Source organism: Berghia stephanieae, chromosome 3, assembly GCF_034508935.2.
Source record: "Berghia stephanieae isolate SIO BIC M18660-M18661 chromosome 3, UCSD_Bste_1.3, whole genome shotgun sequence".
Taxonomy (NCBI): domain Eukaryota; kingdom Metazoa; phylum Mollusca; class Gastropoda; order Nudibranchia; family Aeolidiidae; genus Berghia; species Berghia stephanieae.
In genome coordinates this window covers 40,201,965-40,215,493 of record NC_088362.1, presented here as the reverse complement: position 1 = coordinate 40,215,493, position 13,529 = coordinate 40,201,965, and the positions used below count along the sequence as shown (strand labels likewise).

At 32.2% G+C, this 13,529-nt stretch overlaps 2 protein-coding genes across 2 annotated transcripts in view; both read right to left on the bottom strand.

The window, feature by feature from the left end:
• Window positions 1-13,529, bottom strand: part of LOC144967711 (uncharacterized) — a 51,715-nt gene that overhangs the window by 17,059 nt on the left and 21,127 nt on the right. The window lies entirely within an intron of this gene.
• On the bottom strand, window positions 3,967-13,106 carry LOC144967712 (uncharacterized). Its single transcript, XM_078905267.1, has 5 exons — window positions 12,830-13,106; window positions 10,719-10,849; window positions 8,915-9,785; window positions 4,733-4,884; window positions 3,967-4,333 (listed from the first exon to the last, which is right to left on the bottom strand). Exons 1-5 carry the CDS (start codon window positions 13,062-13,064, stop codon window positions 4,061-4,063), a joined length of 1,662 nt encoding a protein of 553 aa, XP_078761393.1. The 5' UTR covers window positions 13,065-13,106; the 3' UTR covers window positions 3,967-4,060.

Here is a 13,529-nt window from a genome sequence, read left to right as displayed (position 1 = left end):
CAACACACAAAACTAAGTGTAACCATGAACTTTTATAGTCTGGTTAATACAGTTTAGTGAGAAGTGCTCACATAAGTGGATGGCAAAAAACAATAACAAAGACCTGTATGACGTCATCTTCGTTCTATCTATACTTGGCAAGCGACAGTCATGGGTGTATTCTTCACTATTATTAAAGCAATACACACCGTTGAAATTTATGTCAGTTATTGGTCGGGGAAACATTTTTGTTGCTATATTTCTACTTGAAAATTCGAGAAAAAAAAGTAAATGTTACCCCAGTTCTCTACCGATAACCGTGAACCGATGTCCCATAGCCAACTTATGTATGGCTTACTTGTCTATCACCCAAAGCAATGATCATCACCATATCATTTCACATCAGTATTGGATCCATTTCAAGCTCCTGGGCTGCAGGTTCTTAAGTCAGTGTCAGTGCCTTAAGTCAGTGCCAGCACACATCGGCCCCAAGATATATTCCAAGAGAATGTCTTCCATCGACTGCATTGATGGGTGTCAGCCACTTTAACATATAATGCCCAGTCCTCCCCACTTTAGTTCTTGCCCCGTTGAGTGTCACCCACTCTCTTCTGGGTAATTTTGTTCCACATGTGAGGTTTTCTGTCGGGCCGTGGATGCCGTCATTGCTGTAGCTGTCCCATTTTCTTCAGGTGGCTGCATGGTCGGGATGAATGCTCTCAAACTCAGATACAATAATTGGGAAGGTTTGGTCATAGAGAGGGCGTCTGTGTCACTTTCTTGTTTGTATTTTTTTATTTTAGTTGGTGTGTCCTCCTGATATGTCTGGTGCTATTCCTGCTATCCCATAAACTGCTGTAATGGTGTTGGTTTCAGTGTCCCTGATATTATACGGCAGGTATTGTTAAATACAGGGTCGACTCGTTTGGCATGGTTTGATCTTGATCGAGCAGGAAAACAAGACTAAACCGAGGAGTAGCAGAGTGCTAAAGCAATTGTCCTTAGGTTTAATTTTGGGTCCGTATCTAATTTGGTGCTCGCGAGTTTTCCCAATATACTTTTGCTTTCACCTAAAGTGTGTGTTGGGAGAAGGAGATAGGGTACGATCCTGTGTAACCCAAAATAAACTGGGAAAGTGTTATTTTCCAGTACCACTCTATTCCAGAAAATATTTAGTTCCCAATTCGCTTTGTGGTTGTTTAGATGGAAAGCATACACTTGCGTTTTATCCCAAAGCAATGAGGTCCACAGGTCTTGAGCATCACCGCGGTGTTTATCCATCATCAACTTTCAACAATTAACAATCAAATCAGATTTACTATTATACAAATCTCTGAATTCTGTTCCGTAAAATTATTTATGGGGTAAAATTTTCCTTTATTTACATATTGCATTGCTGTCTTATTTCGTGGACAAACTTTTTTGCCGTCCTAAATCAAGTTCGGATTTTTCGTCTTTAATCTCCTGTTATTAAGTAAATGACAAAGGCTGACAAAGGATAATGGCCAAAACATTTGTTCCATATTTTTATTGTACGTACGTTTGTGCCTTTCTTATTCTTATTACTAATGTTTAACGTTATCTCAGGTGACATTCCGTGTGTGTCCATAGAGTCTTTTATAAATCTCTTTACATGATCTCTTAGATTCTTTTCCCGTCTAATTCGTTACGTCGTCAATTATGTAGGGGTCTCAAATGTATTGTGGTATAAGAAGCTTTTACGGTATTTCTTTTAAAAGAATTTCAAAATGCCAAACAGACCAAAAAAAAAAAAATACAACAAAACAACTCTTTTCATTTTAATGAGAAAACTTTTACTCCAAATATCGATATAGTATTTTACCCATTAAATTGTCAAAGGTCATTGAAATCTCAGGTTCATGGCCTTTTGACTCACTTGGGTCAGGTTTAATGTGCCGATTTTTTTGGCTAAATAATCTTTTAAAAATGCATTTTGCCAGTTTAAGACAAAGTGTATATAATAGCGTCTTGCTAAATTGTCTCTGTTTATCAAGCGTTAAGAAATGCATTGAATGAATGAACAAATGAAGGATAATATAAATGATAATAATAATGATTATAGAAAAATAATAATAATAATAATAATAATAATAATAATAATAATAATAATAATAATAATAATAATAAAATAATATATAATATAATAATAATAAAATAATAATAATAATAATAATAATAATAATAATAATAAAATAAAAAATAATAAATAATAAAATAATATAATAAAATAATAATAAAAATAATAATAATATAATAATAATAATAAAAATAATAATAATAATAATAATAATAATAATAATAATAATAATAATAATAATAATAATAATAATAATAATAATAATAATAATATATAACTATAAGTATAATAATATTGAATGAATTATGAACGAATGAAAGGATAATATAAATATATAATAATAATAATAATAATAATAATAATAATAATAATAATAATAATAATAAATAATAATAATAATAATAATAATAAATAATAATAATAATAATAATAATAATAATAATAATAATAATATATATAATAATAATATAATTAAAATAATAAATATAATAATAATAATAATAATAATAATAATAATAAAATAATAATAATAATAATAATATAATAATATATAATAAATAATAAATAATAATAATAATAATAATAATAATAATAATAATAATAATAATAATAATAATAATAATAATAATAATAATAATAATAATAATAATAATAATAATAATAATAATAATAATAATAAATAATGATAATAATAAATAATATATAATAATATAAAATAATAATAATATATAATAATAATAATAATAATAATAATAATAAATAATATAATAATAATAAATAATAATAATAATAATAATAATAATATTTTTATTACAAGTATTTTTGCAGGGCAAACACCAACATTTCATAGATTTGATCAGTTTGTCTTTAATAATTTGACATTTTAGCATTTAGATAATACCGACATTATACCGTTTTTAGACGATGGGTCACATATATTGATAAGAATTATGTCACAGACATCATATCATGCTGTTGGCTAAAGATCCATTGCAAAGCGCTTTGAGCACGTTTCGTGGATATTTTGCTATATAAAAGATTAAAAAGTTTTATACATTTGATTTTGGGCATTCAATTCAACCCGACATAATACCGATTTGACGATGGGTCACATTTACCTTTCTAACAGATTGAGCGACCAGGAATGGACAAATTTAACTAAATTATCATCAGATCATTGTCCAGAAATTGTTTTTAAAAGTTTTGTAGATTATACGAGGGCATTTGACAGAGTAAAACATAAATAATATCATCATAGATATTCTATGCTTGGTAAACAAGACACAACCAAATATCATAAAGATGATACGAATTAGACAAATAGGACTTCTTGTCGACTTTTAGATCAAGCGTAGTACAAAAAAGCATGACTATAAGGGAAAATAGAGGGGAAGATGAAGTAGATGAACAAAGATGGATGTCAACTAGGTTGTTGTGTGAGAGATGAGGATGTCTTGAAATGAATTTAAAACCGAAGATTAGATACTAGTTATAATCGCCAATGTAGGAAACCAAAAAAAAAAAAAAGAGAAAAAAAAACCAACTAAAAACATGCTTAACCGAATTGATTTATTAGACCTACCTACTGTTAGGAAAAATTCGTAAAATTACGAAATGATGGGTTCTATTACAGAAAATTAAGAATCAAAACAATTCAAACTGAATAAATAAACCAAAAAGAGGAAAATACTGATCCTCTCTCTCTCTCTCTCACTCTCTCTCTCTCTCTCTCTCTCTCTATATATATATATATATATATATATATATATATATATATATATATATATATATATATATATATATATATATATATATATATATATATATATATAATATATATATATATATATATATATATATATATATATATATATATATCTCTCTCTCTCTCTCTCTCTCTCTCTCTCTCTCTCTCTCTCTCTCTCTCTTTCTCGTATAGTATATGTCTTGTGCTGTAATTTTACGAGGTTTATTGGGTCACTTTTATGGTTTACTTGGTTCAACTTCTAATCGTTTCCAAGCCACTTTCTTAACTGCAGTCCTGTCTATTTTGCCATTAATGTTCAAAGGAAACTGGTCAAAGAACAAAAAGTATTTTGGTATAGGCGTGATGTCGCTGGTTTCACTCGTCAAAAACAAAGACTTGAAATATTCCTTGATGTCCTCAACTGTCATCATAGAATTGGGAGCCTTGATGATGCAAACACAAATCTGTTCGTGAACAACTGGGTCAGGAACCCCAAGGACGATGCTTTTCTGAAAATTTATTTAACAAATAAAGCGCGTTTGTTAGAATCATGTGCTTCTGCAGTAAATGCCTGTAAATTATAGTTATCTTGAATTGATGGTTGTAGTAGGGAGAATTAGGCTAAAAACGTGCAAATTCGTGTTGGAAGCATGCTATTGAACCACTGGCAATCAATCATAACTTTTCGTTTTAAGACCTTAGATATTCCATATTACAGCCATATTAAACAAGGGAAATAACTGAGTAAATACTGCATACATATATACAGCGTTCCCTCGATCTAATAAAACAGTAGTGTTACCTTACAGGCTTACTGTCTCGTTGGCTTAAAAACCATTATAAAGCGTTTTCAGCACACGATGTGGATATTTTGCAATATAAAAGCTCAAATTTGATTAAATACTCACTTTGATATCAGGGTGTTTTTCTAATTTTGCCTCCATCCAGCCAGGGTAATGGATAATTCCTTTGTAATTGATGGCATTGGTTTTACGACACAGCACAAACAATTGTCCTTTCCCGTTCTTGTAACCAACGTCAGATGTACGAAACCACCCATCTGTACACAAAAATAAGGCAATGACAAGGACTGCTATACTGAAAGGATTGACATGTAGAATCTTCAGCCCCCGCTAGTGGAGGTCATTGGTTGGATAACGATTTCAAGCAAAACTATTACTTTTCTGCCTTGGTACAATTTCCTTGAATGCGCAATTATTGATTCTGTTCTTATAATTTCGGTACTTTATAGTAAATTGGTTAATTGGCGACCATAATTTTTAAATTTTTAAATAATATTTCTTATGGCTTGAATGATATGAAAATATACAAAAAGTAGTGAACTATCAACAATTTTACAGGAAAGCATGAACTAATTTTTATGACGTCCTCTTACAAACTGAGTGATTGGGTTTGTTATCATTTTTAAAATTGAAAGTACGAATCTGCTCTCAATACCTTTTCATAACTATGGCTACTTTATCGAACCAGAATCTTTGAAAAGTGGTAAGTAGCAATAATAATTGCGTAATAATTTTTTATGCAATGTATAGAATTAGCATATGACTGTAGTTCCTGCAGACGATAGTTGCACCCATTGTCGTGCTTGCTCTGTTGAGTCGCACAGATATGGTGATCAGAATCAGACTCCGACATCCTGATTCGGATTCCTGTTATCTTTTTTTATGATGACCCGTGCTTTATATTTATATCTTTTTTCTATATGGTTAACTGATAAATATTGACTTTATTGTAGTAGTCTAGTGTATAAGTCTAGAGGGCCCTTTGCTCGTCACGTCAACTTCACAACTTGAACAGTCCTTTCTACTACTTCTATCTACTACAGTAGTTGCTTAGATTTAGATAGTTAGTGGGTCTGATATTACCATATATTATGGAACTTGGAATCTGAATATATAGTTATGTCCATTACATGGATTTGGTGTTGCTGATATGACTGTCAATCGTGTGGGGACTAGTACTCTGAATATATAGTTTTGCCTCATTGATCTGAGATATTAATGTTACAGTTACAATCACTCATTCACTCTAATTATCTCTGTGACTATGGAAGGGAATTATGGATCTGATGCTACTCCATTGACTGAAAGGAATGAACTAGTAGTCTGAATATATAGTTTTGTCTCATTGATCTGAGATGTAACTCTATCAATTAACTCTATGACTACATGGAAAGGAACTATGGATCTGATTCTGATGCTACTCATTGACTGTAAGAAATGAACTATAGTAGTCAGATTTTTATGAATCGCGCATGTTTTTCTAGTTTTTCTCAGATGTCCCTCTATCAAAATTTGTAAAAATGTGTGTCAACCTCTGAATTAATTTCTCTTAACTGAATAAAGATGTTGACCCGTATTGTGATGCCATATCACAAAAATATTTCTTCTTCACGACCTATAAAAATCTACTTTAAACCCGATGTCATAAAATTAGAGATTTTACACTGCTAAATATATAAACATTTTCGCACGACAAAGTAAGATAAATTCATCGTTTTTCAAAATAATCTTGTGACACGGTATATCTAGTTCCGGCTAGTAGTTATGAGTTCATATCATACTATTTCCCGAATAAACGCAACACACATTAACTGTCATAAAGTAACAACTTATGTAGTTTGCATCCAATTTTGACTTTGTAATTTATTGCTTTTTATTTACATCACGTCACAATTACCGAAGGCTGATATGAATCTCTAGCTTTAACTCATTTGAACTAGTGATTAAATACTCAGAATTGTCAAATTAACAATGAATGTTTATACTTAACTTTGAAAAATTGTATCTAGATCGAGGCATGAACGTTTCACACAGCATTTAAAGTTTTCTTTTAAACGTATAAGCTCTGAAACAATACGATATGATACGGAATCTCTGTAGGTTCCTCTCTCCTAAAGCCGCGAAAAGAAGTCGTATCTATCGATAAGCCATTAAAGAGGACAGCAATGGAATTGGAATTTCAAAATCAACCCTGAGTTTTGCATGTTACTGTTGTTAAGTGTTTGTTGAGCACAAGCACATATTTGTGGAAACACTGTATCATAAATTGATGAATTTCTACTTTTGACTGGCTTACATTAAACTTATGTAATCCACTCTGGCATAAATAACAAGCTCTTACTCAAAAATTTGAAATAAAATAATGTTGCAAGCGCGAAATGTTCACTTTCATTTGTATTCATCAATAACGTATATTGATTGTTATAAAATGTAAACATGTCTGTCGCTCCATCATATTCGGATTCTTTACGAACCTCATATAGTAAGTTTCAATTAACTGAACATTACATTTTAACAAATTCTTTCAAAATGGATAAGCGGAAAATCATAATTTTGACACTATAAATCATATTTGGGTTCCAATCATTACCAGTTATCGATTTTAATATAGCTGTAATAAGCGAAATACTTTTCTATTGTTTTAAATATTAAGACAAAATGATCCAGAGGTTCATGCAAATTTTTGCAGCTGTACACCGTGAACAGCTGAGAAAAAGAAGAAAAAGACGTGCCCCTTATTAAAAATCCGACTATTTTAATCTCATTGATCTGATATGTTACTATATTAATCAATTCTGTGACTATGGAATAGAATGGAACTATGAATCTGATGCTTCTCTATTGACTATATGGAATAAACCAGTACTCTGAATGTTTTGCCTCACATGACCTTTTGCCTCTTGTGGGTCTGATGTTCATGGACGTGATTTGTTAGCAAATTCAAGATGGGGAAAATTGTGGTGTTGCGAATTGCAATGGTAACTACAATAAAGCCAACAAATATTGTGTGTTTTAGCAAGAATATCGTAACTCCAAAAGTGTGAACTCCACTCTCTTGAAACCACACATAGCTAATAAAGATTTACCTTTTAAATAACTCCATAAACTCTATAATGTTACAATGTAGATTGATACATGTTTGTTCACATAACAACAGTGAATAGTTTATGTCATGAGTTGAAAATCAATGTTGGATTTTTAAACTACTTATTCGTTCACAGCAAAGAAGAAAACATTCTCAATTATATTTTAAAAAATTTCAAATAGGCTTGGGGAAGAGGAAGTGTTGGAGAAGGAGAGAAAGGGAAGAATACTGATCGATACCATCAGAAAGAGGCAGTTACGGTTTCTGGGACATGTGTGGAGAAGAGACGGAATAGAAAAGTTTGTAGAATCTGGGATGATCGAAGGAAAGAGAGCTAGAGGAAGACAAAGAATGACCTAAATTACCTAAGAATGGCCAAATGTGGCTTAAAAAGCAACACAGATTTCATGCGCACTGCAGAGGATCGTAATTTGGAGACAACTGACAGGCAACGTGCTCAAGAGCACAAGCCACGATGGATGATGATGATGATGAGGCTTGGGGATTAAACTTTTCCCAGGCAGCAATGTTAGATTTTGGCCAACGAACACAGCATTAGTGGCAAGTCTAAAAAGTATAGAACTATTTATATGGAGACTGATATACGAATAACTTGAAAACCCGTTCTAATTTATGGGTAAGTTTATTACCCGTTGACTTACATGATTCTTTATATAATCTGCTAAGGCATTGACTCGAACGATTATTTATAAGATTTGCTAAGAAATAAAGATCAGTCATTTACTGAGAGTTAATGTTTTTGAGTTAAATTTACAATGAAGATGTGTTACCAGAATCATTTGCTTGCACATAGAGATTTTATTCATTGTTGATAGCTCAAAAGATTCGTCTTCATCGATGTGCATACTTATTTGCAGGTCTGATAACCAAGATTATCACGAGCTTAATGCTGTAATGGAAATACTCTTAAACCAAAGTCAAATGCTGTCAATTACATCAATGTTAAATCAAGCCCGTATTTGCTTTCGATTGTCAGATCTACATGTAGGTATGCGCACATTGGACTTGATATATTTTAATTTTCAAAATAGTATAGTAATAACAATAAAAATGTGCCTGTTCGTAAAAGCTTTTATTCCCCTCAAATATTGTGGATTCTCCATTAGTTATAAAAGAAATATTTGACAGGAATCATACCAGAAGATCACATTGCAGCACAAGAAAACTCATGGTTTACTTACCCTCTGTAATCACGTCTTTCGTGACATCAGATTTATTCAGATATCCTGTGAAAAGGGATGGCCCACGTACAAGCAACTCCCCAGGCTCCCCAGTGACTACTTCAAGAAGATTTTCATCGACGATTTTCACTTCTGTATGTCCGCACGGGTCTCCACAGCAAGCGTTTTCATATTGAGACTCATCAGTCACATTTAAGCCATGAGTCAAACCAAACTCAGAGGTGCCATATACATTCGTTATTGACTCAGAGATTCTTCCTATTGCTTTCATAGTGACTTTGGATATAGGACCCCCTCCTGTTCCTATGATACGAAGCCGTTTAGGTAATTTATATCTGCCAACAGAATCTAAATGGTCTAAAATTCTTTGAATATCGTTTGGCAAAATTGTCGCCTTGTCACAGTTTTCTGTCTCGAGAATGTGCAAGATCAATGCACTATTGTCTTCAGCTTGTCCTGGACTTAAGTCTATAAGTACCCGTGTCAATCCCACAAGAGGATATATTAAAGGAGACCCTCCCATCCACCCCAACGATCTATCGTTAAATAAGATGGAATCCTGGTTTAGTTGCCACAACTTCTGGATATTTCTGCCGATGAGTTGTAATCTCCTGTGTGTATGCGGGATTAGCTTAGCAAAGCCAGTAGACCCGCTGGTACAAAACACGACGGCGACATCGTCTGTTTTGACACTGCAGTCTTCGTAAGTTTCCATTTCCTGTCCAAGAGATTCTAACCAGCTTGAGTGACCGTACTTGTCTCCACGACCAACATATATTACTTGGCTTAAATTAGGTAGACCCTTGTACCTAACAATTCCGGTTCTACCATCTTTGTATTTTAGTTTCTTCAAGATGACATTTGCACCGCTCTGTTGTTTGAAACATGAAGAGATAATTTTGTGATTATTCTTTAACCTACAATCGTGAACAATCATCTAGCTCTTCCTTTTATTCATTGTATCTGTCCTATTCTTCTAACAAACAAATTTTTGCATAAAACACAGATATAACATACTAATTTTCATATATTTTTTTAAAAAAACATAAAAAGACATTACCTTGCTTACATCATTATACTCTATTGCACCATAAGTCAGTATTAACATCCTGCACCTCTTCTATGCTTGACTCAGTGAATGATTTATTGCAGTTGTACTTACCAAAGACTAGTAAACTAATGTGCAAACGTCTTATCTGCTGTCAAGTCACATCGATATTTCTGTCATACATGACAAATATAAACTTTATTATATTAACTTTAGTTTTCTTAAAAAATTTCTTTGATACTTATACGCCACCGATATTCTGGTCATTAAAGCACGACGCTTGTTTAAGAAACTATAATAATGGCATTTTACAGCTGAGCAATAGGCAGGGCCGGCTGAGAGAAATAGAAAGATGAGTTACTAAAAGGCGAATTGATTGAAAAAAATGCGATTTCAAACATTATGTACAAAACAGAAAGGATATTACAATGTCTGTTTCATCAAAGCCTTTTCTAATAGCTTTGTTGTGAATATAATTTTGTACAATTTTTTTTGATGTCCAGATGTGGACCATCTAAAATAATATTTTTGATCCTATGTGAAGGTGTCGCATTCAATCGCTAACTCAAAATAATCCTTTTTGAGGTATATATAATGTGATCAAATAACAGTGTACAATACTTAACAATGGAGCTTTCTGTTGATATCATTGCCACTGTTCAAAATATAAACTTTAAAATAAATTGTATCCATTTAATTAATTTTGCTCACAGTGCCTTACAAGTACGAAACAGTTTTGGACAACGCAAATTTTACCTTTTCGTCTGGATTAATTATGATCGCTTTGCATCGAGAATCCTCCAGGTTCTTGACGAGATCTTCACCATCAGCAAGAAAAGTTTGCCCATGCATCGAAATTGCTCCTGCCAAGATGACTCCATATGTGGCTGAGATTGATTGAAATGAGGCTTATATTCAAACCTAGTTATTTTGAAAACTATTTCATTGATTTTATATCATATTATATATATTATAACAACATGAGGTTACTATTTAAAATGCAGTTATGCTGAAAGAAATGCCATTGACATTTTTTACATATTGACAGGACATTGTCACTATAATGGAAATTTTGCACACACAGAAAGACACCCAGCTCCCCATATTTAGGGAAGATTAAAATGTTTCAACAGTTAAAACCATTTCTTGAAATTTATGTGCAAAAATTGTCGTGAAAATATGTTTAAAAATTTTAATTCACGATTGTTTTGATAAATCCATGGCACACATGTCATATCGAGGACATTTGACGTAATTCTCAAATACTGATGTGATCTGTCGATTTCACATTTTGCTATATCACTATTCAGAAGAATTATTCCCGAGACCCAATTGATTTTCTACTATCTTGAATAGTGATTCTCATGCATTTTGAATTGACTCTTTAAATTCTGATTCTATGCAAAACGTTGTACCACCCTTAAATCAATCAATGACCAAATGTTGTAGTCCATTGGATTCAAGTCAGGGTTTATTGGGAGACGTTTTTTTCGGAAATAAATCGAATATGATTTCTGTTTATATTGAACATTTTCTATCATTTTCAGAGGAAAACATAATTATTCCTGACTTTATCCGAGTCGATCATTTCTTTTTCAATCAGAAAGGAAAATAATTCTCACACTAGTAACACTGCGCTGCTAAAACAAAACATAAATTTGGAAACTTGATATCGTGATATTTTGATGACTTTGGTATAACGGTCATAGTTTCCTCCCCAATCCAGCATTTTCAATTGAACTTGGCAAGTATTAACTTAAGGCCTGGTTCTTGTTGCTAGCACATTTTCAAATAATTCTAGTTTATACTTCATGTTGAAATAACATCATAATTTTTTCTAGTTTTCTTTTCAACCCCCCCCCCCCCCAATATACATATATGGCATTTAAAGAATTAGTTTAGTAGTTATTACCTTGTTTTCATGTATATTTTTTATTGACAAAATATTATTATTTATAAGCCCCTTTGAATTAATTTTAAACTCAAGAATCATCCAATTTACGACTTTTCTTTTACAAGTTTGGGGTTCATCTTAATCAATTGGTAGCCGATAAATGAATATTTCTCTCCAAATTATTTTTAATAATCTGTTTGCTTGTGATATGCAGAATAGTATTCTGAGGAGAAAACCAAGAGGAATCCAAAACATTAAGAGTTATTTAAAAGAATCAACTCTTTATTAAATATAAATAATTATTGGGTAACAACTTAGGTATGAGCTGAACTGTAACAATGTATTTTTGTAATAAAAAGTTAGTCCTTTAGAGCTATATGCCTATAGTTTATGTAACATTAAAATGACGGAAGAAATTATTTCTATCTTTTAGAACGTTTTATCGAGAAGCACTTTTCCTCAGATCTAAAAAGACTTAGCCATCGAGTCATTAGTGAGTGGACATAACCTGCTGTATCTGAGCTTGTGAAAAAACCCCCGTCTATTTCGGTCGTTAAAAGAAAAGAAAACATAACAAAACAAACTCAAAACAAACAAAAACAACAAACCCGAAGTGAGGAATGTTAACCCTCTCCTTACGGACTGTTTTCAAGATTATTCCCGAAATGCCTTTCTCAACACAAAAATTGATATTAATAAATACTGCATCTCAAAAGCAACAAACAGACTAATACATAATTACGTCAGTAAGACCGGTTTTACTAAACAGCATTGTGATCTTGTAGTTGTAACAAAGATTTTTCTTTAAATTTTGTGATGTACAAAAAAATCTGAATAAGAAAAATGTTTATTGTATCGTGATAAATTATGTGACGATTTGATAAGGATAGGTTTTTAAAAATACTGGAGGGCCAAAAAATGAATCTGGTCGACATAAATTCAATAATTCAAGAATTCACTGTTACAAACTCACATATCAAGCGCTCCTGAGAGTTGACTAGAGTATTACATACAATATCTCCCTTTTCAATGCCATGGCGACGAAAGAAAGCTGCACATTTTCCGCTTTTATCCCAAACATCGTGCCGAGACAGCACAGTTCTCTTTGAGTCTTTGTCCAAGAAAATAAACGCGGGCCTCTCCGGGCCTTCTTTTGACAATAAATTAAGCCTACTATTGATTGTAAAATCATCCGTGCTGGAGGTCATGATTGATTTGTAATTTATTTACCAGAGGTCTAAATGCATATGATGGTGTGCCTGGAGTTAAGAAGAGTTTTGCTGCAATTTCAACGGTCACTTGAATTTTGAGGCGTGTAATTCAAGTAAATTAAATCGATTTAAATGCTTGGTACAGAGCATGCAAACAAAACACTTAATGCCATCAGAAAAGGGAAGTCATGATGACAATAGTTGTTCCTCGGTACAATAGGATTCAATAGTCCGATGTCACGTCCGCCCAGCAACCAGCATCTTGGTTCTAAACAAGGAAAATCGGCACTTTATATTTTTCATGCTGGCTAGAAATTTTTCACATGTTATGTGATTAGAATGTATAAAAGCCAAAATATGATCAGATTTATATTGTTTTTTTTTTCCTCTGGATACACTTTTATGCTCATCGAAGAAGTATTTCATAATGTTGTCCACCATTATTCCGATGGTTTAGAACCA

Bases quoted from the DNA above. Each gene is read 5' to 3' on its own strand.
- LOC144967712 (XM_078905267.1), bottom strand. From the start codon at position 13,064: ATGACCTCCAGCACGGATGATTTTACAATCAATAGTAGGCTTAATTTA. The intron at 10,850-12,829 runs GTGAGTTTGTAA...AATCAATCTCAG, and splicing joins CTCTCAGGAGCGCTTGATAT to CCACATATGGAGTCATCTTG. The intron at 9,786-10,718 runs GTAAAATTTGCG...TTCAAACAACAG, and splicing joins TAATTAATCCAGACGAAAAG to AGCGGTGCAAATGTCATCTT.